Source organism: Tripterygium wilfordii, chromosome 15, assembly GCF_013401445.1.
Source record: "Tripterygium wilfordii isolate XIE 37 chromosome 15, ASM1340144v1, whole genome shotgun sequence".
In the NCBI taxonomy this organism is placed as follows: Eukaryota; Viridiplantae; Streptophyta; class Magnoliopsida; order Celastrales; family Celastraceae; genus Tripterygium; species Tripterygium wilfordii.
Genome location: NC_052246.1, coordinates 1,301,513 through 1,329,005, shown reverse-complemented (window position 1 = coordinate 1,329,005; position 27,493 = coordinate 1,301,513). Strand labels below are relative to the sequence as shown.

General features: G+C 35.7%; 4 protein-coding genes, 1 non-coding gene and 1 pseudogene across 5 annotated transcripts; 4 read left to right on the top strand and 2 right to left on the bottom strand.

Annotated features, from left to right (window-relative positions):
• Positions 1 to 410: 410 nt before the first annotated feature.
• Positions 411 to 3,133, bottom strand: LOC120016636 (pentatricopeptide repeat-containing protein At1g74600, chloroplastic). The gene has a single exon (XM_038869494.1). It carries the CDS (start codon positions 3,109 to 3,111, stop codon positions 445 to 447), a length of 2,667 nt encoding a protein of 888 aa, XP_038725422.1. The 5' UTR covers positions 3,112 to 3,133; the 3' UTR covers positions 411 to 444.
• A 113-nt stretch (positions 3,134 to 3,246) lies between these two features.
• TRNAL-CAG lies at positions 3,247 to 3,327 on the top strand. The gene has a single exon. It is a non-coding gene; the product is annotated as a tRNA-Leu (tRNA).
• Positions 3,328 to 3,936: 609 nt separating this feature from the next.
• Positions 3,937 to 5,034, top strand: LOC120016638 (annotated as a pseudogene).
• A 400-nt stretch (positions 5,035 to 5,434) lies between these two features.
• Positions 5,435 to 7,331, bottom strand: LOC120016639 (60S ribosomal protein L34-like). Its single transcript, XM_038869496.1, has 4 exons — positions 7,169 to 7,331; positions 6,264 to 6,343; positions 5,929 to 6,038; positions 5,435 to 5,837 (listed from the first exon to the last, which is right to left on the bottom strand). The coding sequence occupies exons 1-4, from the start codon at positions 7,245 to 7,247 to the stop codon at positions 5,744 to 5,746; spliced, it is 363 nt and encodes a 120-aa protein (XP_038725424.1). The 5' UTR covers positions 7,248 to 7,331; the 3' UTR covers positions 5,435 to 5,743.
• An 8,628-nt stretch (positions 7,332 to 15,959) lies between these two features.
• On the top strand, positions 15,960 to 17,512 carry LOC119979940 (myb-related protein 306-like). The gene is made up of 3 exons (XM_038822558.1): positions 15,960 to 16,121; positions 16,278 to 16,407; positions 16,504 to 17,512. Exons 1-3 carry the CDS (start codon positions 15,971 to 15,973, stop codon positions 17,231 to 17,233), a joined length of 1,011 nt encoding a protein of 336 aa, XP_038678486.1. The 5' UTR covers positions 15,960 to 15,970; the 3' UTR covers positions 17,234 to 17,512.
• Positions 17,513 to 21,097: 3,585 nt separating this feature from the next.
• Positions 21,098 to 21,781, top strand: LOC119980079 (mini zinc finger protein 3-like). Its single transcript, XM_038822738.1, has one exon. The coding sequence runs from the start codon at positions 21,195 to 21,197 to the stop codon at positions 21,510 to 21,512; it is 318 nt and encodes a 105-aa protein (XP_038678666.1). The 5' UTR covers positions 21,098 to 21,194; the 3' UTR covers positions 21,513 to 21,781.
• Positions 21,782 to 27,493: the final 5,712 nt, after the last annotated feature.

The window sequence follows — 27,493 nt, the reverse complement described above, 5'->3', positions numbered from 1 at the left end:
GAAAGGAACGGAGGAATTGACGCAGTCGCGGTTGTTTCCCAAAACCTAGAGCCGGCCAGAGACCAACTATGCCGGAGGTGATTCTCATGTTATAGAAGAAATTAATCTGCTTGTTAGTTGTTTCAAGGAAAAATCAAGTCTTTTGGCAAACTAAGAATTTTCCTGGGAGAAAATAGTTGCATGTTTACTTGAAACAAACACTCCAAAAAGTTCATCAACACTTAAAAGCAGTTTGATTGAAGGGTAAAACATTGCATATCCGGAACCGGAAGGCAGTACTGTTAAGATTTTGAACTACCTCGGAGCAATTTTCCATTATTTTCTCTTCAACACCAGAATGAAGCTATATTATGAAGCATAGCACTGACCAACTTCTAGCGTTCATGCAATTTCTATGACTCAACAGAGACTTATCAAAACTTACCAGTGAGTGATAATCACCCTTCACACAGAACTCCAACCGGGTTCCTTTCTGGCTCCAGTTCCCTTCATCAGATCCCTAACGTCCACAACTTCTTCCCACTGGCCTACATCTGCATAGATGTTTGCCAAGGACACATAAGTTCCAGCATCACCTGGGTCTAATTCCATGGCCTTTTTGGCTGCTAGGCTTCCAAGCTTAATATTCCCATGTACTTTAGCAGCAGCTAGTAGGGTTCCCCATACCAAAGCACCAGGTTTGATAGGCATATTGTTAATGAACGCTTCAGCTTCTTTTAATCTTCCGGCGCGACCAAGAAGATCAACCATACAGGCATAGTGACGTTGATTAGGCTTGATTCCATGGTCTTTGATCATTGAGTCAAAATAGAAATAGCCTTCTTCAACCAAACCATTGTGGCTACAAGCAGATAAGACCCCTACTAAAGTGACAGAATCAGGTCTGATACCTTCTTTCCTCATAAGCTCATAGACTCTTAGAGCCTCTTCACCTTTCCCATGTTGAGCATAGCTCACAATCATGGCTGTCCAACCTATCAGATCAGGTTTACCAATATGGTCAAATGCTTTGCGGCAAACTTCAATGCTTCCACATTTAGAATACATTGTAACTAGCGAACTTCCGACAGACACTTCAGAGTCGAGGCCAATTTTCATGGCATAGGCATGCAGTTGAGTCCCAACGCCTGATCTGGCCAAAAGTGCAACGGCCCCTATAACAGATGAAAGTGTGAAGGAGTCGATTTTCAAATCAGAAATCAGCATTTCTTTGAACACTAAAACTGCCTCTTCAAGTAACCCGTTTTGGGCATAACCTGAAACCAAGGAAGACCGGCAAATCTGATCTTTTTGCGGTAGCGTGTCAAAGACCTTTCTTGCCAACTCTAGGGCACCACATTTTGAGTACATATTTACAAGTGCTCCACCAACAAATGTTCTTTTGCCCAACCCAGCTCGAAATGCATATCCATGAATTTCCCTACCCATTTGTAAGGACTTAAGCACAGAACATGCAGTAAGAATAGCAGTGAGAGTCATTTCATCGGGTTTAGATTCTTCGGAGAGCATCTCTCTAAACAGCAGAAAAGCTTGATCTGCACAGTCATGTTCTGCATAACCAGTAATCATCGATGCCCATGCAACATTGTCCTTGAAAGGAATTTGCTCAAAAACTTTAGAAGAGTCCACTAAACTACCGCACTTCGAGTACATTGTGAAAAGCGAACTACCAACAGAAAGATCAAAAACCAACCCAGTTTTGAGAGTATAGCCGTGCATCTGTGTCCCTAGAATTAAACATTCTATGACACTTAAGATACTAGAACAACAGAATTTGTCTGGTCTGAGGCCTGCTTCTAAGACTCGCTGAAACAACTTAATTGCCTGCTTGGAACACTGATTCTGAACAAAAGATGAAATCATCATCGCACATGTACTGAGGTTCTTAATATTTTGTACCTCTCTAAACACTCCCTCAGACAAATCTATGGCTCCAATTTTTGAATACATACTCATTATAGAAGCTCCAACCACTGGTTCGCAGTAGAATCCAGTTTTTAAAATCCAGGAATGTAGTTGGGTTCCCACCGTAAGCATACCTGGTTTAGCACAACCAGTAATCACAGTGGTTATGGTATATATGTTTACTACCTCTCCAGTTTTCCTCATTTCTTTAAAAAGTTTGAGGGCAGAGATAGAATCATCATTCATCACAAAACCAGATATGATAGCTGTCCAAGAAACAACATTGTGGATTGGCATCCTTAAGAACTCCTTTGTCGCCTCATCTATCTCCCCGCATTTGGCATATAAGTCAACAATAGCGGTCTCAACAAAGACATCTTTTGCACCGCATTTGATGGCCTGCCCTTGAACTCCTTTTCCAATATCAAGCTCTTCAAGTGTAGCACATGCAGTCAAAATGCTTGAAAGCGTAAAACTATTTGGCACTAAAGACCCATGAAGCATCTCCTGGTAAAGACTCAAAGCAAACCAGTATTCCTCATTCTTGACAGCTCCAGAAATAATAGCATTCCAGCACACCACATTGTCACATTCAACATCATTAAAAACCCTCAAAGCATCTTCAAAGCAACAGTTTTTTGCTAGTAAATCTATAAAAGCAGCACGCACATGACCACTTGAAAAGTACCCATTTCTCACAGTAAGCGAATAAACCTGCTTACCACACATGAGAGACTGTAAGGATTTACAAGCAGAAAGAACACTCCCATACGTGATCTCGTTTGGCTCAAAACCCAAAGAATGCATTCTACAAAAGATTCTCCATGAAATATCAAATTGAGACCTGTGATTAAAACCCGAAATCATAATATTCCATGATATAACATTTGGGTGGGGAATTGTGTCAAACAACTTAAGTGCATCATCCATTCCAGCGGACCGGCAATACCAATCCAGCAAAGAATTCACAGAGAAGAGATCAGACGACAAACATGACGTCCTCAGCAAATGGGCGTGCACCATTTTCGTGTTCTCAAATGTGCAATGTCTGGATTTTCGCTGATTATTGAAAAACTGTGAAGGGTCGAAATGAGTAAGATTTTGTTGGTGTTCGTGTTTGACAATCGATGGGCTCTCGATATGGGCGAGCGAAGACATGAACTTTCGTGCACGAACTGAAACTTCGGTCCAAATGAGAGCACTCATTTGGATTCATATCATATGCAGAGCTAGACAGAGACTGATCACTGATGGATGTGAGATTAATAGACTTGTTGTATAGGGCGGGAAGGGTAAAATAGAAATATTTAAGGTCTGATTTTTGCGAAGTTGAAGCAATAAGTCAAGATGGCCGAGTTGGTCTAAGGCGCCAGTTTCAGGTACTGGTCCGAAAGGGCATGGGTTCGAATCCCATTCTTGACAATTTAATTTTTCACCTTCGATTAATTTATTTTAATTTTATTTTTGTTGGGATCAATTTATTGTAATTGGGGGGTAGCTACAGATTTTCTTTTATTATTACATCATAATCCAATTTTGCCAGGTCAAACATGACAGGAAGAGGAAGACTTGGCTGGTTTTCTGAATCCTAAAGATCTGGTTTTTATTTGTTCAAAGATATCAATTGGATTAGTTCTCACAAAATGACACTATTGTTGCTGTATCTCAAGTGGAAAACCTCATTAGTCATAAGTTGTTCCTGACTTCTTGCCTTAAAAGCACAACTTCCTTTGTCTATCAATGAAATTCCCTATACTACTTTGACAATTCACTGAAATTATTTTATAGTCCACCGTTGATCGTTAGATGATAAAACCTACCCAAGGTATATTCTTTGTGGGCGCCAAGGCAAAGACTTGTGAGTCTTGACTAGCAAAGTGGAAGAAGAAGAAGAAGATGACTGAGGTCTATATGAAGCTCACACAAAAGCTAAACTGAACATCAAATAACAAAACCTATAATATAAATATATATATATATATATAGAGAGAGAGAGAGAGAGAGAGAGAGAGAGAGAGAGAGAGAGAGAGAGAGAGAGAGAGAGAGATGGGAGAGGAAAACAAAGTGATACTCCATGGATTCTGGTGGAGTCCTTACACAGAGAGTTGAATTGGCCCTCAAGCTTAAGGGCATACCATATGAGTACATTGAAGAAGATTATGTCAACAAAAGCCCTTCACTACTCAAATACAATCCTATCTACAAGAAGGTTCCAGTACTTGTTCACAATGGAAAACCAATCCCTGAGTCACTGATCATCCTTGAATATATTGATGAACTTGGAAGACTAATAGTCTAAGACTCCTCCCTGAGGATCCTTACAAAAGATCCAGAGTTCGCTTCTGGGCTAGCTTTATCGAGCAACAGGTCAGGCTAAATTGCTTACAATCACTTCTTGATTCATATTAACATTTGGGCAGTTTTTTATTTATGCAAACCAATGTGGCCTTTTGTCGAACAGCTAATGTGCGTTGCCCAAGTACGGTCAAGTTAGGTTAACAATGACATTATATCCAACATTTTGAAAGCATTACCACTCAGATTTTGCAACTGACAAGTACGAATGCTTTTGAGTTTGTGAATGCAGCTGTTTGACACTGGCTTGGCTATGGTGACCAAAACTGAAGGAGAAGCACAAGAGAAGGCCATCAACTTAGTGTTTGAAAGGCCGCAAGTGCTTGAAGAAGGGATGAAGGAATTTTTCACAAGTGGCACTCCTTGTATTGATGACAAGAATGTTGGACTCCTGGAACTTGTAATTTGGTCATATTTTGGCCCCCATAATGCTCAAGAAGAAGTCTTTGGTGTAAAATTTATAGACCCAGATAAGTTTCCGCTGATATCTGCTTGGGTAACAGCCATAGTAGAGCTTCCTTTGGTGAAAGAGCTAACCCCTCCTCATGAGAAATTGGTTGGTGTTCTTCAGATGGTTAGACAAAAGACCCATCAATCTACCACAGCTTGATCTTTTATAATGGTTATGGTTTTGGGTTTTTTCTGTGTACTCTGTTAAATATAAAGTACAAAACTCGGCATGATATGTTAAATAAGTGATGGCAATAGAGAGGCATAGAGCTGTCATCATGCTTGTAGTCTGTCAAAATCCAATCCATAAATATGTTTGGTTTACTTGTTATTGCTTTCTATTCCATCGCCCAACAAAATAACACTTTGCTGTTGCATTGAGTTATCAACGAAAGTGTTCGAGGAAATGCGTTAACCAAATGTAGTTGCTGGGAATGCTTTACTTACAGCATGTTTTACGGTAAGTATACGGAAATGCACCAGGGGTATTTGATCGGATGCCATTGAGAAACTTGACCTCGTGAAATGTAATGCTCGCTGTATACACAAAAGCAGGGGAGCTTGAGCTTGCGAGGAAGACGTTTATAGACATTCCCGATCTTTAGAACCAATCATCACGCACGGGATTCACAGGCAGGAAGCTAGCTCTAAATATTTTCAAAAGCCTGGATTTATCAAGTCACCGGCTATGAAAAAATGTTTCAATCAATTGCAACATGAATCATGCCGGGAGAAGAAACAACTTTCCATTGAATTCCAAAAAGAAACCACCACCAAACAAAAACTCCCAGCGGCTTCCAGTTTCAACAGTATAACTTCAATTCAATAGACTGATCTAGCAACAAACATCGCATTTTTATATGAATCCATTTTCAATTTGGCAAGAGGAGGTTAATCCAACCCATGAAAATTACTCATTCATGTTCAAAACAAATACCCTCACAGTAATTTAGAGCACAATCTATCTTGTCTCGGTCAAAATTTAATTCGGCCCAATAAACTAAAAATTTCATTTCTTTCGCTCTTTTCCATCTTAGCTCTTTGATGCTAGCTTTTCTTTGGCCTTCTGAATCTTCAGAACCTTCTTCACAATCTTCTGCTCCTCCACCAAAAAGGCCCGGATGATCCTACATATCAAAAGAAAATTCCAAAACTGTTTAATTTTCTAACACACTCAAATGAGAAAAAAAAATTCTCATGTACAAGATTGAAACAAACCTCTCCCTGACAGCACCGCCTGACAAGACACCACCATAAGCACGGTTCACGGTCCTCCTATTCCTTGATAGTCTGGACCTCTTGTATTCAGCAGGTCTTAGGTGAGGAATCTGTGGATAGCACAATATACTGTTATTACTATAACACATATCTTTTATTAGTTGCCAAAACATGTCACCGCCTGATAAAATCATTATATGAGACCCAGAAAACCATTGACAATACGTAACCCAATCCCAATCTTTTGGCTCAAAATAAAAATATAACACAAATCTGATGGCAAAAACAATTTTGGAAATTCATCATTCAGCTAAGAACAGTGGAACAGAAGATACCCCCTGGATTCTCTTCCCAGTGACAGGACATTTGGGACCACTTGCTCTCTTCTTGGTGCTCTGGTACACAAGCTTCCCACCTGAATATCAATGAGGGGCAGGTAATAATAAACATAAGACTTCAAAATGAAAACTTAAGATATCAAACAATGTCATGTATACTAAATAACAACAATGTCAGAAAATAGAAGAATTTATACAAAATTACTCACAACAGAAAACATATATGAATAAAGATAACCCCAATTGACTCAATAAGCCAAAGACAGAAAACATGAGGTGAAGAATATCACGTGAGGTCAAAAGTCAAAAGACCAATTTAAAGTTGGGGAGGGGAATGAAATATGTCAGATTTAAATTGCTCCATCTGTACCTAAAAATACCAAAAAAAAATGGCTGACTTTGGACCGTTTCCTGCATTTAGCAGGGCAACTCTATAAACCATTGCAGAAACACATCACCGAATATAAGAGTTTTCTTTTCCAATGCTTCACAAGTAAATAATATCCCAAGTTTTCATCAGCACAACAATTTTGAAGATAATAAACCAGAGAAGCTATCCTAAATGTCATGTCTTCACTCCCAAACTTACTTATCACAATAGATTTAGTACCATCATAACATCAATATGCATTTCCAACTTGCATCATGAAACGAAAGAAAAAAAAAATAAAAATCGATGAGCTGCGTCCAGATCAGATTTCTCAGATTCCACAACCCCGGAAGTCTCTACTTTTTAACAGACACTATTCATTGGCCATCGATGCAACAAAAATCAGCCATTCCGCAAACAACAGCGGCCTAGCATACCAGAATTCGCATAACCTCAAGCAGAATAACAAATATATCTATCCGCAATTTCCATACAAAAGGCATAACAAGAAGACAGTATTCAAGTAGCATACCAGGAGTCTTGACGACCCGGTGCTGATTAGACTTAGTGGCGTAGCTGTGGCGTTTCCTATACGTAAGACGCTGCACCATTGTTGCCCTCTCTGTCTCTCTCAATCACTGGCGCGCTGTAGAGACTAAACGGCAGAGGGTTTTGTTTGAGCGGAGGCTATAAAGTTTAAAGCGCCGGCGGAGTGTTAGTTAAATCTGTGCCCTAGATCGGATGGGTAGGTTACGATCTCTTTTGACGGTCAGGATCTGGTGTAATACGGTAAGTTTCCGTACATGCTCTCCGCGCCGTTTTGGTGCTCCCGTTCCTTGTCTACATATTTGTTTAAAATTTATTAATCAATTTTTATGTTTTAATTTAGAATGTGAGGACTTCGCAATTTGTTTAAAATTGTAAAGTTTATAATTTAAATATAATGATTTAGAAGATGTGTCACATCATACCACATTTTTATTTTTTCATCTTTAAAATTTGTTTGACCTTTTCTCCCTCATTTATATTGAAATTGTTGACTTTACGAAATTTTTGTTTAGCTTATTATTAGTATGTTTATAAAAAAAATATTATTATTTGTAGACTACTTTGAAATTTGAAATGAAGAGAATGTTGTTAGGGTGGATTAATGGACTTGTTTGGGCCACGACACGTATTATGACAGGCGAAACTCGTTCGTCAACTATAAATTTATTATAATTATTCTGATTGTAAAACATAATTGAGCGAACGAATCTTTGTATTTAGATTAATATAAAGAGAGCTTATAACTTCGTCAATAAGATTTATCATCATCATCCCTGAATGTAGTCAAGATTTATCGAACCACGTAAAATCGTTTATTTGTTATGCGTGATTGATCTTCATTTTCAATCTCTCTATTTTTCCCCATAAGTTATTTGTTAATCGTATTGATCGTGAACCTCTTTGGTCGCAAGGAAAGTATCAACTGTCAACCGAAAGAGGTATGAATTCTCTTTCCCACACTGCAAATACTGCCATACCAATTGTCACCAAGGTTGTACGTACAATCTATAAATACTTATATATGTTATAAAACAAGAGCTGTAGTACAATGTGCACCTTCAGAAAGAATTCCGTACATTTGACTTGACATGACTCACTCGGCCCTGCTATGGCAAAAACACACACAATCAAACATACGTTTATGTATTTTCATATGTACATACATGCATGCATTATAAATACACTTACAGTACCCATGCATATATATTAATATATGGTGAATTTTACACTTCTTGAAGCAATCTGTATGACTAGCCTTTCCATTCCTATTAGGATGATTAAACTGATCGACTTTGGATGAGTAGTTAATAACATGCTGGTGCGTGCGTTTGGTACAAGGGTAATGGGGTGTAATAGTTACAAGGGTAATTAAATTTTAAGTTTACTTGTATTTGTTATGTCAGTATAACTTTTACTCCTGTAATAAATTTTAGTAATTGAGCTTATTTTTTACACAAAAAGTTTACTAGTGGGGGGACCTCGGTAATAAAAAGTAATAAGACGTTTTACTCCAACCTATTACCCCTTTAAATAAAAAATTCTAAAAACCCATAATTTATATATACACATATATATTATATATTACATATATGTATATATATATATATACATATATATATATATATCTACATATATATATATATATATATATGTATGTATAGACACACACATATATATATACACACACACTCACGTATGCACTGTCTGTGTATATATATACATATATATATATATATATATACACACACATATAAATATATACATATGCACTGTCTATATATATATATATATATATAATACACATACATATATACATATACACAGACAGTGCATGCACTGTCTGTGTATGTGTGTGTATTATATATATACATACATATTTTATATATATACAGATATAAATATATACATATTATATATATATAAAAATAAATAATGTCGGGCTTGGGTCGGGCTCGGGCTGAGCCAAAATTGGCCTGAGGTGTCTGGCTTCGGGTTGGGCTGACCCAAAAAATGGAGCCCATGCCCGCCCAAGGGGTCGGGCATGGCCGAGCTCGGACCTAGGCCCACGGGCCAAATGATGACCCCTACTCTTGTGTTACGTCTTTGTCATGGATTTGAATGTTATCAGATTATTTTGTTGAAATTGTTAACAATTGTTATTATATATATATATATATATATATATATATATGTCTGGTTGTGCGTATATATATGCATATGTATCTATATTTTTAAAATTTTTGGTACATGATAGTCGTAATAATAAAAAACATAATATCACTTTTTTCTAGTTTGGTTCATTACAATAATAACAAACAAGGGTAATGGTATTACACCAGTAATGTATAGTCGTAACAAACAAAAGTAATGAATACTTAGGTAAATTTTACCATTCTTTACCAAACAAGGGTAACACTTATTCTCCATAATTATTATTACCCTTGTAATATTTACATGAGTAACAAATTATACCCCCAAATTCTTACCCTCATACCAAACGCACCCTAAAATGATATGTTTAAAATATTAATTTTTCTGTACGATACTAGACAATTACGGTTCGATTTGATTAATTAAATGCTCAATTGATTCAAATCCTTACACTATCTTATCAAGACACCGAGTCAAGTGGGACTGTTATAAAAGAGACAGCGTGGTTGTTAGTTTTGAAAATACTTGAATTATTGTTGTTAAATAATGGTGAAAGGAAAACTTAAAAGATACAAATTAGAGAAAAATAATTGGCTAACACATTTTATAGAAAGCAAATTATATAGTTAGCTTTTTTTTTTTTTTCAAACATAACAAACCACCAAGTAATTTTTTTTTTCTTTCAATAGCTTGGATGACCAATTTTTTTTCTCAGAAAACAAACAGAGCCATACAAAATTTGATAACAACAACTTGGTATTATAAGTCTCTTTCGACTATCAAGATACCATTGAAGTAATTAATAATGATTATATATGATTAATTACTTAGCCAACCTACTTGGTTCCTTCCTCTGTTTCAAGCATGTTTGAAGAGAGGCCAAGCTAAAAGGGGTGCCACTAAATCTTTAGTTATGATTGCTTGGCTTGTCTGATCTTCATCGATCGGCTGGTTTCTAGTTTGGTTTAGCTCTCTCGAATTTGTTAGCTGATTTCTTTTCTGCTTTGGCTTCGCTTGACTCTTTAATTCCCAATAATATTTGCGCCTTTTATCAAACACAATAAGAAAACAGTTTTTTTGTTAATTTTTTATGACGGAAAAGGTTCCGTCGCAAAAAGGCTTGTCGTCAAAATTTTGCAATGGAATATTTGCGAGAATTTGTTAAGTTTGTAGTGAGATTGAAAGGTTTTTTTTAATGCTAATCGAGCATTAATACTAGCTTTGATTAATACCAAAAACAATGAAACAAATACATTTGGAACAATTAATGCTCTGAGATGAGGTCGACCACAACCATCTTTTTCTTTCTTTATTTTTGTGACCCATGCATAACCACTTAATAATAACAATTCATGCGATTAACGGACGTAGCATTAATCCCTCATTAAGGATGCATGCAATTATTTGGATAGACTTAAGAACTCTTTCTCATTCTTGGGATCTCTCAAATACAAGGCTCCTAATAATCAAGTTCTTGAAGTTAAAGGTGATTAAATCTTCTTAAGTATTTTAAATCATCTTGGAGCCCAAAAATTATCTTCAATTCATTAAAGATTTCGACTGTTAATCATAGAATCGCACTTGTGATTGAGAAACAAGAACAAAAACGAGTTATATACCAAATTTCATATAAGTTCACTCGCGGAATCTTTGTATACGTGTAAAGAAAATGAAAAGAATGAAAGGAGTTTGGATTACAAGTGAACGGATCAGGGGCATCGTAATTTCACAGTATTTGGGAGATTCTGTCAAATTTTGTATACACCAAATATATACCAAAAACAATAAAACAAATACATGTATATTTGTTACATTCGGACAAGTCTATACTATGAAATGGGAGCCACAACCATCTTTTTCTTTCTTTATTGTTGTGACCCATGCATAACCACTTAATAATAACAATTCATGAGATTAACGTACGTAGTATTAATCCCTCATTAAGGATGAATGCAATTATTTGGATAGACTTAAGAACTCTTTCTCATTCTTGGGATCTCTCAAATACAAGGCTCCAATTACAGAGTTTCTCCATTCCATGTGTGAACACAGGCTCAAATTACACACGAGTTAAGACTTATTGGCGCATTTGTACGTATGATCGATGTTCATCAATCTATCTATATATATATAACTGAGGATCCACAAGACTTCTCCTTAATTCATGGTGCCACGTGAACGTCTTTACAAAAAAGCCTACATAGACAAAAGAAAATTTTAAAATATATAAGAAAACTTTAAGACCCACAACCACACATAAATATATTGCAAAACTTTAATACCCACAACCACATTCATATACTTTAAAACCCACAACCACACTCATACAGTTAATAGTATTCAAATAATTTTAAAATTATATTGAATTATATGAGAATTTAATGTTTCATAGGAGTGGTTTGATGTTGTTTTGGTTTCTCACAGGTCATGTATTGCTAATTATGAGAGTCTTTTGATATTACTCAATTAATGAAATTCATTTGTAGTATTTAGTTTGAAAACATTTTGTGTGTTTTTGGCATTAATTACCATCATTTTGTGGGAATTTTTGTGTGTTTTTATCATTTAGTGTGCTTTTGATATATTTTGTGTGTTTTTGTAGTATTTAGTTGATATCTTGTGCATGTTTAGAGTTTGGTCAGGTTTAGTAATCTGCTTGGATTGCAACATACACAACATGAGAGGCTTTTCTCATGCTATATTGTTCTAATATGTAAGTAAATTCAGCCCATTTGGTATTGGAACATGTAAGTGGTGACAGGAAAGCGCGGTAGAATTCAATGAGCTGTTGAAGTTCAGAGTGATTATAGACATAAATCTACCAATCATACATAACATTTCAAAAATATAAATTCAAAAATCTTATTCTAAAAATATTAAGAATTTTATTCCAAAAATATCATTTCAAAAATACTACTTATGCTACATTGTACTTCTCGATATTAAATGTCACTTTGTAGAGATTGTTGTACTAACCATACAATATTGTCTCATACAAGGTTTTTAAAACCGGACCGGTCATTAAACCGGAAAAGTCTTCGGTTCACGGTTCAAAGGTTCAACCGGGGTTCGAACCGGGTTCGAACCGGTTTTAACATAATCAATTATTTATATATATATTTATATTATATGCATATAATATGTAAGAAAACTTAATAAAAATACAATATATTCAAATAAAGTACCATTTTAAACAAAGAAAATCTCATAGCCTAGTGGTTAAAGCATTTTTTAATGAACAAAGGTCATGAGTTCAAACCCTACAAATAACAAAATTTTAAAAATATTTTATTAACTTTAATAAATGACCGAACCGGTTAAAACCGGCCCGGTTCTGACCGGTTCAACCGAAGAACCGGCCGGTTCAACCGGAAATGTCCCGGTTCATCAATTACCGGTTTTGGCACCTCAACCGGACCGGACAAGTGGCCGGTCACCGGTTGGACCGGTCCGACCGGCCGGTCCGGTCCGGTTTTCAAAACCTTGGTCTCATAAACATGTCTTTGATGACCTATAACACTTTGAAGATACTAGCGACGCAAATAAAAATTGATAAACTCTTAGCATACTTATTCCTTATGCATCAAATTTCTTACACCCTATTAGAAAAAAAATTTCTTAGCAAATTAAAAAACAAATATTGTACATATTTTATCTTCATCTCACAATCATCTCTATTTTCTACAATTAAAGTTCTACTGCTCTTTCTGTTAACAAAGTATCGAAAAACTTTCACACGTCTCTATTTTCCAATCAAAATATGTACAGCGCGAAGCGCGGGCATACAACTAGTTTAATACAAAAAACAGAAGATCGGAGTATCGGACCACATTGGATCCTGTGTCTGTGAAAGTGGGACCCTCTATGTTGTATACGTGGCAATAGTTTATCAATTTGATTCACCAAGATTTGGACACTTGGCATTAGCACAAGAGCTAGCTCAACTTAATGCAATTAAAATAATAATCCACTATTCTTGGAAGTTGAGCTCCAATTTCCTAACAAGGCCCAATCGGTAGGTAGTGTCATGTTCATTTTACTATATATTATCTAGTGATGCAAACCCTTCAAGTGGCAACCAATTTATTAAAAAGATCATTGGAATTTAAATTGCTACAATTATTTTCAATGTGAAGATATAATAAGTTAATACATGATAACTAGTGCTAGCTAATTGATGTTGATTGAAGATATTGAATTGATTGTTCAAAAACATACATAATTTGTCGTTTTATGCATGTTGATTAATTATGTGTATTTTACAAGTAATACACTACGTACTTTTGAGTTCCGTCTCAGATCAATTAATATATACATGAATTATTCAATAAGTATACATCGATGCTTATATATTGAGGTTTATATACGTACGTATCTCTATCTTTAGGCCTCTAGATATAACCAAATGATTGAAAATTGATTTAGGGTTAGGGTTTAGAGTTTATTGTTTAAGATTTAGAATTTAGAATTTGGGTTTTAATTTTTTGGAGTTTATGGTTTTAATAGTTTTGGGTTTTAAGATTTAATCAGGGTTTAAGATTATTTAATCAACTTTAATATGAAAATCTCAAATATTCTAGATTTTATGAGTTTATAATAATGCCGACTTTTGTTTAGCTCTGACAATTTTTGATTGCACACAAAAGTCCAATGTGAAACCAAAGGAGCTAAGAGCGTACAAATTTAATTATGTACTAAAAAGACAAAACTTAAATAGTGTTGTACATGTCTTTTGTCCTTTTGTGAGAATTCAGCAATTTAGGGATTATTTATCATCAATTCCTTTAATTTGTATGCATCTTGATGTCCTTAATTATACATTGACATACGTGTGTGCGTGCGTGTGTGTATGCTTCATTGAACATGCTCTTAGGTTTTACTCACATAACAATCCAAAGAAGCCTGAATCAATTTGCCAGCCCAATAAATGATTTGACAAACTCTTCTTATAAATGTGCATGTAATATCGTTGTCCATAAGGATAGCTAGTAGCATACTTCTTTCAGTCGTAAGCACTTGGTTATAGCCTAATGATATTGACTTCGATTTCCATTGAGAACAATATATTGATGGTCATGAATGTTAGGTTTTGGTTCAACTTATTATGTTATCAGGTGGAAAACTTCCATCCGCGCGAGCATGATGATCCGTGTTTAGACTCGTATCGACATGCATAATCTCAATCACTTAGTATATATAATACATGAGTTGTAGAATTGAATCGGTTAAAGTATGTGAATCAATATCGGGTTAAAGGGATTTTTGATAAGAGGAATCAGTTAAGTTTGTCAATCTCACTTTCTCACTCACGAAAATTAATCAAACAAAGTGTTGGCGTCATAAGCATAAAAATTGTGCACACATTTGATTGGATGTAAAGTATTTCAACTTTTCATAATCTTCCAAAGCAGATCGAATTCAAGTCCCTATCTTTGTCAAATTCTAGTAAAGCCAAAGCAAGTAAATTTCTTTCCTGACATATATATATATATATACACACACACATATATTATATATAAAGTGGAGTATTTGATTGGGTAAACCATGTCGCTATACAAGATAAGTATTGTGTTAGGGCAAATGCAATAAGAAATAATTTACTGGGCCAACATTTTTGTTGGCCCGGTCCCACCTCTGTTACACAAAAAGTCAAGTCAAACACGTATTCTAATACAACCACATCAGCAAAACACAAATTTCTATACACTTTTTCTTCCCACACACTTTCTCTTTCCACCCAACCCAACAACATTCCATTCCTCCATATTATCCACAACAAAACTACACCAAAACATTAAATATCAATACATCCACATCAGCAAAACACTTATCCCAATACAGCCACATAAGCAAAACACATTTTACAATACAGCCACATCAGTAAAAGACAACATTTTTGTTGGCCCAATAACACATTTTACCGATCGATGATGTAGTTGTACTTGAGGTAGCATTAATTGAGGATTATATACCAAGTCAGAAGTTTGTGTGCAAGTAGTCGACACAACAATGTTGACTTGGTTACTTCAATGGTGTCATGCATGGACGGACCTCTCAATGAATTCAAATTTATCTTATCCATTTTAGTTAATCAATTCAACGAATCTAAGTCTGTGTGTGTGTGTATGTATGTAATTTAAAGAAATTGAAGAATCGGTGTGTACATTATGTTATCTGAATCTCTGTCATTAAATGATCAGAATGTCAATATTTTTGAAGAACAACAATTATCAACTTGGAAGGGGAAAAAAATGATATTAAATTTACAAACTCAAATATACATCTTCTATACTTTTAATTTCATTTGAGTTTAAGTTGAGTGATCGATACAAGTTCAAGCTCAAAATCCAAATTTTTAATTTAAAAAAAAAAAAAAAAAACTTGAGTTGTTTGAGCTTCAAACCTAGAGAAATTCTAACCGAACCTGCCCTAATTAATACTAACTAACTCAAGTAATATTTTTTACGGAGACAATTGTTGCCGTTGAAAGTTTTGTTGTTGCCCTAAATAACTTTAACCATTTCATCATCGAATCTTGCCAATTAATAAAGAAACTAGGTAACTTAAATCTATTAATAGCAAAATTAGAGGAAAATTGATCGCCACCACCACAATCCCACACAAATCTAGAGAGATGGAGAGAGAGAGAGAGATGGGCAGACCCCCATGTTGCGACAAAGTAGGAGTGAAGAAAGGTCCATGGACTCCAGAAGAAGATATCATCTTGGTCTCTTACATACAAGAACATGGACCTGGCAACTGGAGATCAGTTCCTGCCAATACAGGTATTTAATTTCTTCCTTTTTTCAAGGTTGTGGTGGTTGTTTGGGTTGGTTTCACATTAAAGTTGTGTACTTAATGTTTCTCTTCTCTCTCTACACTCCCTCGCTCTACTTTTCTGGTCTCAAAATTTGTGGGTTTCGTTTTGCTCTTCTCATCAGGTTTGCTGAGATGCAGCAAGAGTTGCAGACTCAGATGGACAAATTATCTCAGGCCAGGCATCAAGCGTGGAAACTTCACTGACAATGAAGAGAAGATGATCGTCCACCTCCAAGCCCTTTTGGGTAATAGGTCAGACATCTATATATATATGCACCATATATATATATGTTCTCTATTTTGTTTCTATTAGATATATGAACTGATGATGTTTTTTGTGCGGTGTAGATGGGCAGCTATAGCATCATATCTTCCACAAAGAACAGATAATGATATAAAGAATTACTGGAACACCCATCTGAAGAAAAAGCTGCTGAAGAAGCTCCAGCAATCAGGACAAAGTAATCAAGATGGGTTCTCATTATCTCCACATGAGTCAAATTTGTCAAAGGGCCAGTGGGAGAGGAGGCTTCAAACAAACATTCACATGGCCAAACAAGCCCTATGTGAGGCTCTATCTCTTGACAACCCAACAACAACACCAACTACTACTACTACTACTTTGGTTCCTGAAGAGACAAGAAAGCCTTGTACTTATGCATCCAATGCTGAAAACATAGCAAAGTTGCTTGAGAACTGGATGAACAAGACACCAAAATCAAACTCAAACTCAAAAGGGATATCTACTACTTATAATTCTAGTGAAGGAGTTGTTAGTGCAACAACTACTGATCATCAGGTTTTTGGTCGGTCTTTGTTTAGCTTCAACTCTTCTTCCAATTTCTCTCCTGCAGATCATGAGAATGCAAATCTGACTACTACTACTACTCCTCCTGAAACAAGTGAAACCAAGACCAAATTGGAGACTAGTACTACTACTACTCATGATGATCAAGTTCCACAATTGACACTTTTGGAGAAGTGGCTCTTTGATGATCATGGAGTGTCTCATGGGGGTCATGATGAACATCTTATGAGCTTGTCATTAGAAGATACTGATGGGTTGTTCTTAAAATAGATTAATTTGCTCAATTAAGGACACTCAATCTGCTAGGTGCATGGGGAGACTTGTTTCTCGTGTTTAATTTGATCATCATTTTAGGCCTCAATTAATTAAGCTGTTGGAACTTAATTGTACCTATATATCTATATATATATCTCTAGCCTATGCATGCAGCAAGATATTACATATCCTACCAGCAAGATATTACATATCCTAGCTCTCTTCGAGCAAGAAAAGACGTGTAAATTAAACATACATATGTATCTATGATAATGGATATATTTATATGTATTGGGTTAGTATTTGTTTTTCTTTATGGTAGTATTTGTTAGTTTCCTTTATTACATGTTACTTTTTAAGGTAGGGTCAATATTATTATTTCAATGAGAGGAGGTGCAGGGATTTGAACCCTAGACAAGGAGCTAGCTATTTACCAATCATAGTCATTAGGCTTGTGATTCATGTCTAATTCTCTTAGATCGGGGAGTTTCGTATTTCATTTAGAATAACATAATTTACAATTTTAATTCAATGATTGAGGGGTGTGTCACATCATACCACACTTTCATTTTTCTATTTTTTGAACTTGTCTTACTTTTTCTCCATCATTATATGTGAATTGTAGACTCTAACGAATTGGGGAGCCCCCAAATCCAATTTTTCCATGGAGAACTCATCCAAGAGATAGTCTACCCTGAGATGGTAAATTTGGGAACAACGTACAGTCTATACATATAATTAGTATATATCCTAAGGTTGTTTTTGTGAAACCCTAAGGTTGAGAGTTAAAGTTACTAGTAGCAAATTGTTATTAATTAGTTTCCGCTATATTAATTGCCTTTTTTTACTTAATATTTAGATCGGTTTGCTTAAATTTTCAAAATTTTTAACTGAATGTTAATTCAGAAACACAATTTATTGATTTTGTAAATAATCACTATTTTTCAAACAAATATTTAAATTATTCTAATTTATGTGATAAATGATATTTTGATGACGTTGGACCACAACGTCATGGCGAGGCAATGGATGTAGACAACAACAATACATCCTATTAATTACATAAATATGATGATGTTACTTTTTTTTTTTTTTTGAAATACCATAGACAATTAAGTTTGCAGTTGTAATCGAACATTATGTATAACCTAGTTGATTGTCAACCAAGTCAACTCTCCTTGGTATATCATGGTCTCACTTTGTGACATAGAGATTAAGAAAAATTAAAAGAATACTAGAAAACTATGATTTTGTACGTGGTCGATTTCAAAACTATAGCAAGTTGCCCCAATCACACTATTATCCTTTGAATTTAAAAAAATAATGTAATCTGACGATGATGCTCAAAACTTTCTTGAGTTCTCGACATATCATGATGGTGAGGTTAACTAGTACAAAATAATTGCTCAGCTGATCTTTAGTTACATGCACAGAAGAAAAGTGAGCTATGGGGGCCCCGAGTTGATTCTCAAGGCATTCTACAATGCTCAAGTCGATACAAGTACTGATCGAAAGTTGGTAGTGCTCTAGCTCGTGTTCAGAACTCTCCTTTTGCTAGTAATTAAAATTTATGAATACTGAGGCTTAGAATTAACTGTCGAAGTAGCCCTTTTGCATGGTCTTGGGTAGTCCAATTTAAGTAAGAAAAAGTTTCTTCCTCATTTTTAATAGAGTTTTTCGGGAAGTGATTATATATTCTTTCCTTCTTAGGGGATAGGGGGCTAGATAATTCCAACTGAAATCGTTGAAATTTATACATCTAAACCGTTAATTCATGATGTCAGTTATGTGTCTAGTCTACAACACAAGATGCATCTAACGATTTGGATTTACGATTTCAATTGGAATGATTCTAGCATCCCCTATCCCCTTTCTTAGCAGGAGTCTGATTTCCTTTGCACTTCCGTTTCACTTAGGTGTCAATCACATGAGGGTCAGCGAGATGGCGCTCCTCAGGTGCCGTTTGTATTGCTCGACGCCTCGAAACATGTGAGCTCGGCATTTTGATGCCATGTGTCAACATACCATTAAAGGATATTTTCCATTTTTATTTCAATGAAAAATTGCGGATCATCAAACTGAATTGAGTCACCCGTTGACTGACTTGTATGTAGGAATACGTTGACGTGGCATTTGGACACTGACTAGCAAACTATCAATAGGCCCCACAAAGATTTTCATTGTCCCCACTTGACTTGGTCACAAAGATGCCAGTATCAAAACCTGGATTCACTTTTTATTTTTTTGCATTATAACAAAATACCTCATAAGATTAAACATATTGTCTCATTAACTCCAAATAATGGTCAGCCGTGGCTTATGCGAGTTGGTTTGGGATGAATTCTTTTAGCTCGAAGAGTTGAACTCTTCGCACATTAAAATATTTTACAACATTTCAAGGTTTTTAAAGTGTAAGAAATAATTCAAATACTCGAAATTTATATTGGTCAAAAAACTTATTATTCTTCAAAATAAATTTTTTGTTCAAAAAATAATAAACCCAAATCAAAGTCATATTGGGTGCATGACTTGTTCTGAATTTAATAGGTTCATATGCATATGGTAGGGTGGTGGACTTTGGGACAGAAAGGTAAGCCATGTTTGGTATAAATATATAGATTCTTGTTATGTATAATATATGTGTGTGTGTGTGTGGATTGAAGCTTTGATTGATAGATACACTAACTAAAACCTAGCTATTAGACAAAAGCATGTGGTAAACCCAAATCCGATATCCCTCTCCTCGCCAACAAATTCTTGGAGAAGGTAATTAAGTTGTTAGTTAACTAATTAACCCTGATTGATTTCTATACTTGGTGGTTGCCATTTGTATGTATGATAAGGACTCAATCTCATCCATCCAGTAACACAAAACCTTGAATTTTTTTGAACTCTCAATGAAAGCATCCACCAGTTCTTTCACTTTTATGTTCATCAGAGTAAGGAATCACTCTCTGTCTTTTTTTGGCTTTATTGTGTAACAGGAGCTTAATTTGGACAAATTCATAACGCACGAAGTAAACTTCTCGGACATCAACAAAGCGTTTGATCCGCTCCTTGAAGGCAAAAGTCTCCGCTGCATGATATGAACCCCCCACTAACATTATTTACATATATGTATATATATAAATAATTATTAGAATATTCTTAGGTAATGTAGACATGAGTTGTTGTCACAGTTGCCACAAACCACCTACCTTTCTACCGTCACCTTAATTGGACCCACATGATTTTAATATTAAGACGCCTGTTTTGATTAATCATCTACATTTTGACAAACAATGCAGCCTGTCATGATCATAAACACAGCTTCTCACTCATTTTTCTCAAATTTTGAAACATTTTTGTCCTAATTATATCTATATTTGGCAGTTGAAATTTCATTTCCAAACATCATTTTCAACAGGTTTATTGCTTTATTATGCAACTAATTAATAAATAATCACTTGATTAATGTTTCTACCACAAACTATCATCACGCTCCACGTATTGCAAGTTAGACGCTTTGTTGGGCCTAGGGGATTGGTCATTAGTAGACAAAGTATTATATAGTGGAGTGAATACTGCGATTTATCACATATGTGGGGAGAATGAGACGATCCAAATATTCAAGGTTTACATTATGATAAAAAACAATAACAATATTAGTGAGTTTAGTCTTTGCCACATAATGAACAAAAATACATGAAAAAAAAAAAAAGATAAAGTAAGGCTGCTGATGACCTGTTTCTATCTGTTAACATTATAATACACATGCTAGCTAGGGTTAGGGTTAGTCGTGATCCCACTCTACACAACTACACAAGGGTGTCCTTTTTTTTATTTTTTATTTTATTTTGCACATAAAGTTGGCTTCACCCTTCCGGCTTCTACCTTTCTCTAGCTTCTCTTGGCTCTGAAAGAGTGGAGACTATTAACAAAACTCGAGCATCCCATCTCCATCAAAAAAAAACCCCAAAAGGAATTAGGGTTTTCAATGATCATGAAGAAACGCCAAGTGGTAATGAAGAGTAGAGATGGGGCTAATGGAAGAGCAGATGCTTCTACTACATCATCTTCAGTGTTGACAAGAGTTAGGTATGGTGAGTGTCAGAAGAATCACGCGACGAACATCGGCGGATACGCTGTAGATGGATGCAGGGAATTCATGGCAAGTGGAGAAGAAGACACAAATGGTGAACTGATTTGTGCTGCTTGTGGCTGCCACAGGAATTTCCATAGAAGGGAAGTGGAAACTGAAGTTGTTTGCAAGTACTCTTCTCCTAATTCTTCTTCTTCTCATCGCGGTCAATAGATCGATAATTACAAAGAAATCAAACTTAGATCGATATAGATTGTTGAAGGGGATACTTAGAAAACTAATTAGATCGGAAGCACTCATGTGCTCTGTGAATAGTGCTTATGTTGATGATTAATATATAATGAAACCAAACCTCAGAGAAAGATAATTTTTGTTTCCTTGGTTGGAAATCGAAGTGTGTGAAGATACACTCTGTAGTGTTTCTCTGAATATGATTGAAAATTTTAAATCCTATCTATATATATATATATATATCATATTCACATATCAGTGTTATGAAGAATCGAATTATGAATATTGAAGAGGAAACTAAACATAGGCTATGCTTAGGAGGAGTGTTTATGGGTGTTGGGGAGGGGAAGGATTGGCACCTTAATTCCTTAGGAATGCCCCAAATGGCCAAATCTTTCTCACCCAACGCAGTTCTGTTACCATAACTCACCTCATCTCAACATGCAGTAGGTCAAAGTATAATACACTCTCAAATAATGTGCAATAGGTCAAAGTACAATACACTCTCAAATAATGTTCTATGTTTACAAAGGCCCACGTATAGTCAATCAATCTTGTATCACCATAACTAAGAAAAAAATTTAATTAGTTGTTGAAACATACCCACTAAAGCTTGACATGCAATATATTTTATTATCAAGTTAGCTAGAGATATGGTACCTTTTCTTTTGAGTGTTTGATTGGAACTTCTTAGAAAAATAAAAGAAAGACAAAACCTAAAACAAGTTCAAGTGGGAGCAAAACTTTATGTCTTTTCCCTTGAAATGGTAGCTCCATCAACAATTGTCAAAAGAAAAAGACATGCACAAACATACACATCCAAAAACACATGTATATTTCTTCTTTATTACCAAAGCAAATGTCAAGAATGATAAATAAATAGAAGCATAGTTATGTAGATGTAAGCTTTGTTGTATGGATTGAAGTTATGCTTGGAAGGACGGTTGGTGAGGTTGAGGAGGGTTTAGGAGGATTCCAATACATATATAATGCTCTCAAACCCTCCTAGAGAGAGTAAAAATTGTAATGAATTTCTCTATAATTAACTAGTTATATCTTATCTCTTGAACTTACTTCATCACTGTGAATGTTATGTTATGATATATATACACACAACTACTTAGAGACGTGTGTGAAGAGAAGGGAAATTAGTGGACAAGTCATGATTTAGGATTGAGTTGATTGTGTACTTGGTAAGCGACATTTATGTATAGGCCAAGATTGCCAACCATGCATATATGGATTCATTGATTACCCCCAAAGAGTGCCGATTAGATTGTAGGGTACATTTCAATATGTTTAATTTGACAACCTTATCTACTATGTTTTGAGGACCATCAAATATTTAGACATACAAACAAATAGATATTGAATAATCACATTAGTATGCATTATATATAGATACGTTGCACCTTTTTTTTTTTTTTTAATAATCTAAGAAATCTCTCGTCCACAGTCACTTTGTGATCCTTGGATCAGATTCAAACCCCAAGCCGCACCCCTACCATGCGAAAAAAATATTGATGAGAAATATGTTTTTCATTGGAATCAAACCTTTAACACACATATACATATATAACGCAGTCGATTACCAACCGAACCACCTCTCGTTGGTATTTCACTTTGGTTTTGTGTCTACTATTTTTGGTCTTACGAAAAGAAATTTGCGTTTTGGACCTCATCATGATTCATGAGCAGGAAGGTCCGCCCGGCCTTATTTTTCATGGGCTTAAGAATTCTGTTTTTCCCATGGGCCGTGTTTGGGCTTGAGGCATGGGACTCTCTAATGTTTGAATGTAGGTCGGGCTTAAGATGATTTAGGCCCAAGATCCCGGTCCGGTCCAATATTACTCAAATTATTTATCCAACGGAGCTAGGCGAATTGTCAAAGTCAAACTATCTAGAATTTACGCGGACCAAAGCCCATAATTGATAATTCTCTTATATCATAAAGTAAAAACTTGTCGTCTTTAGATTGAGCCTATAATCAGACCCAAACTTTGAGCTTAAATTTAAACCCAAGAAAGAGATACGAATGGGCCCCCACAAAGAGAGTTTCCTATCCCAAAGTTAGAAGAGAAGAAGGTACACCATAGTTGGATACAAATCCAAAGTCTGAACTCACTATGGACACAAACCAAAAAGCTATTCGTCCCAGCAACTGAGATCCAGTGATCCTAGCTGTATGGAGGAGATTAAAAGTGCAAGTCATGGCCTCACTTGCACTTTTAATCTTCCTCCATAAACCTCAACAATTAGGATCATTAGGATCCCAGTTACTGAGACGGGTAGCAGGGCTGGGACAAAAATAAGTAGATATTCTTTGTGGTGATTCATATGATATGAAGATAATCATTACTAATTATTTTAAACAATAAAATATTACATATTTATTTATCACAATTATTCTATGAGTTTTTCATATTCTTAAAACTAAACAACCCAAAAAATCTTCAAGAAAAAAGAAGAAGAGGAATTTAGCTATATTTCTTATAGGACAACCACACTCATCATCTTGAATTATCTAGCTATATTTTCCCAAGTGGCACTCCTTGTCTTGATGACAAGAATGTTGGATTCCTGGAACTTGTAATTTGGTCATATTTCGGCCCCCATAAGGCTCAAGAAGAAGTCTCTGGTGTAAAATTTATAGACCCAGATAAGTTTCCGCTGATATCTGCTTGGGTAACAGCCATAATAGAGCTTCCTTTGGTGAAAGAGCTAACCCCTCCTCACGAGAAATTGGTTGGTGTTCTTCAGATGGTTAGACAAAAGACCCATCAATCTACCACAGCTTGATCTTTTATAATGGTTATGGTTTTGGGTTTTTTTCTGTGTACTCTGTCAAATATAAAGGACAAAACTCTGCATGATATGTTAAATAAGTGATGGCAATAGAGAGGCATAGAGCTGTCATCATGCTTGTAGTCTGTCAAAAATCCAATCCATAAATATGTTTGGTTTACTTGTTATTGCTTTCTATTCCATCGTCCAACAAAATAACACTTTGTCGTTGCATTTGAGTTACCAAGGAAAGTATTCGAGGAAATGCGTTAACCAAATGTAGTTGCTTGGAATGCTATACTTACAGCATGTTTTACGGTAAGGATAATGCAGCTAGGGTGTTTGATCGGATGACATTGAGAAACCTGACCTCGTGAAATGTAATGCTCGCTGGATACACAAAAGCAGGGGAGCTTGAGCTTGAGCTTGCGAGGAAGACGTTTGTAGACATTCCCGATCTTTAGAACCAATCATCACGTACAGGATTTCACAGGCAGGAAGCTAGCTCTAAATATTGTCAAAAGCCTGGATTTATCAAGTCACCAGCTATGAAAAAACGTTTCAATCAATTGCAACATGAATCATGCCGCGAGAAGAAACAACTTTCCATTGAATTCCAGAAAGAAACCACCACCAAGCCAAAACTCCCAGCGGCTTCCAGTTTCAATAGTATAACTTCAATTCAATAGACTGATCTAGCAACAAACATCGCATCTTTATATGAATCCATTTTCAATTTGGCAAGAGGAGGTTAATCCAACCCATGAAAATTACTCATTCATGTTCAAAACAAATACCCTCACAATAATTTAGTGCACAATCTATCCTGTCTCGGTCAAAATTTAAATCAGCCCAATAAAAAATTGGCTGACTTTGGACCGTTTCCTGCATTTAGCAGGGCAACTATATATAAACCATTGCAGAAACACATCACCGAATATGAGAGTTTTCTTTTCCAATGCTTCACAAGTAAATAATATCCCAAAGTTTTCATCAGCACAACAGTTTTGAAGATAATAAACCAGAGAAGCTATCCTAAATGTAATGTCTTCACTCCCAAACCTACTTATCACAATAGATTTAGTACCATCATAACATCAATATGCATTTCCAACTTGCATCACGAAACGAAAGAAAAAAAAAATAAAAATAGATGAGCTGCGTCTAGATCAGATTTCTCAGATTCCTCAGATTCCACAACCCCGGAAGTTTCCACTTTTTAACAGACACTATTCATTGGCCATCGATGCAACAAAAATCAGCCATTCCGCAAACAACAGCGGCCTAGCATACCAGAATTCGAATAACCTCAAGCAGAATAACAAATAGATCCATCCGCAATTTCCATACAAAAGAGATAACAAGAAGACAGTATTCAAGTAAAGCATACCAGGAGTCTTGACGACCCGGTGCTGATTAGACTTAGTGGCGTAGCTGTGGCGTTTCCTATACGTAAGACGCTGCACCATTGTTGCCCTCTCTGTCTCTCTCAGTCACTGGCGCGCTGTAGAGACTAAACGGCAGAGAGTTTTGTTTGAGCGGAGGCTATCTATTCTATCTATCTGGCTATCTAGCTATCTAACATAATAATAGGGAAGGCAAGTCAGTGTAATTCCGGACGAGTCTCAGGTGTTTTTCCTACTCCCGCGTGTGCTTCTGGTTCTTCTATTTTTGTGGGACCGGCACCTGTTTTGCTTTGTTGTTCTGTTTTCGTTTGTTTTTGGTGGTGTGGGTCCTACTGTAATCACTTACCTCTATTTATTCTGAGAAAAAGAAGCACAACACCCCGTAACAGCTATAGATAAACATTTGACACGTGTTCTTGAGTCTTGAGAATTTCTTCACGAAGTTTTGAGCCTTCTACGTTGGCTCTCTGCAATCGTCCACGAGAGACAAAAAAATTTCCTTTCTCTTCTCCACCTCCCCTCCAGAAATCAGATTCACTTTTGCTTCTCAACGTCCCTCTCCTCTCCTCCTCTGGCTGTCGGTAGACTTTTAATTGAAAGAAAGAGAATGAAAGAGAGACTTTTGTTGCTGTTTTCTTGAGAAGCGTACATGAAAAGTATTGTTCCATCCGGTACTTTTGATGATGTTGATTGTTGATCTCTGAGTCGAAGGTATTGCTTCTCGTTATGGGTGCGAGATTCTGCGGTGCGTTTATTCCGTATCTTCTTTCTTTTTTTTTTTTGCTTTTTGCTTTAATTTGCTTGCGTGCATGGATGCAAAAATTCGTAGTGTTGGATTCTCATTGTTATGAATTTTTGTGAATTTGCATTCATTCGTAAAAGCTGATATTTAGTGGTAAAACAATTTCCGGTAGGAATAAATTGAAAGAATAAAAGTGGTCTACGAAATTGGATATCATAAAATGGTCTAATTTAGTTTCCTAGATAAATGATTGGATTGAGGTATTGTGAGTGTGGTTTTCTGAATTCGATTTCCTTCTTTGTTGCTTATTGATGTGAATAAAATAATTAGATGATGCTCCTTTTAGTCACAATGTTGATGTAATTCTTTCAGCTCATTTTAGATGATCTCTTCAACAGAAGTGAAAGTGGGAAAATATCATTTGTGTATCTGACTTTTGGTCTATGGACATTGATATCGGATGAGGTAAATGGAGGTTATCTTTGGAATTTGTTTTGTTCAAGTTTATAATTTGTTATCTTAAGAACGGGTTGGCTTCAATTTGATAGTTTGCATTTACATGTTTATTCTTGAGTTAAATTACGATGGAAACTCTCAAATATTCTACAATTTTGTTATTTCAGTCAAAACTTATTCATGTTGATGCAAGGATTACTTTTTTTTTCTAGCTAGATCATAGAGTGACTTACTATCAAATTCATTTACCTGACTTCTCTTTTCCCTGTTTTGATTTGTTTACTTTTGTGCATTTCGATTGGATTTCGCCGATATAACTTCAGTATTGCCTCAGTAACAGTAGTCTACCATGCCAAGTCTCTTGCCAATGAGCAAAACCGTCAAATTTTTTTTTATCTGTTCTTATGCTCAGGAGCTCCATAATGTCGATGCTTTGGTCCCAAACTCCATCGAAAATGAGTAACCCTGTGATAATTGGATGAGCAGACACATAATAAACATAGATTGCATCCATGCATGATTCATCTGTTACTTTTCCTCCTTTGGAGAGGTCCCACATCAGAGATTAATGACTA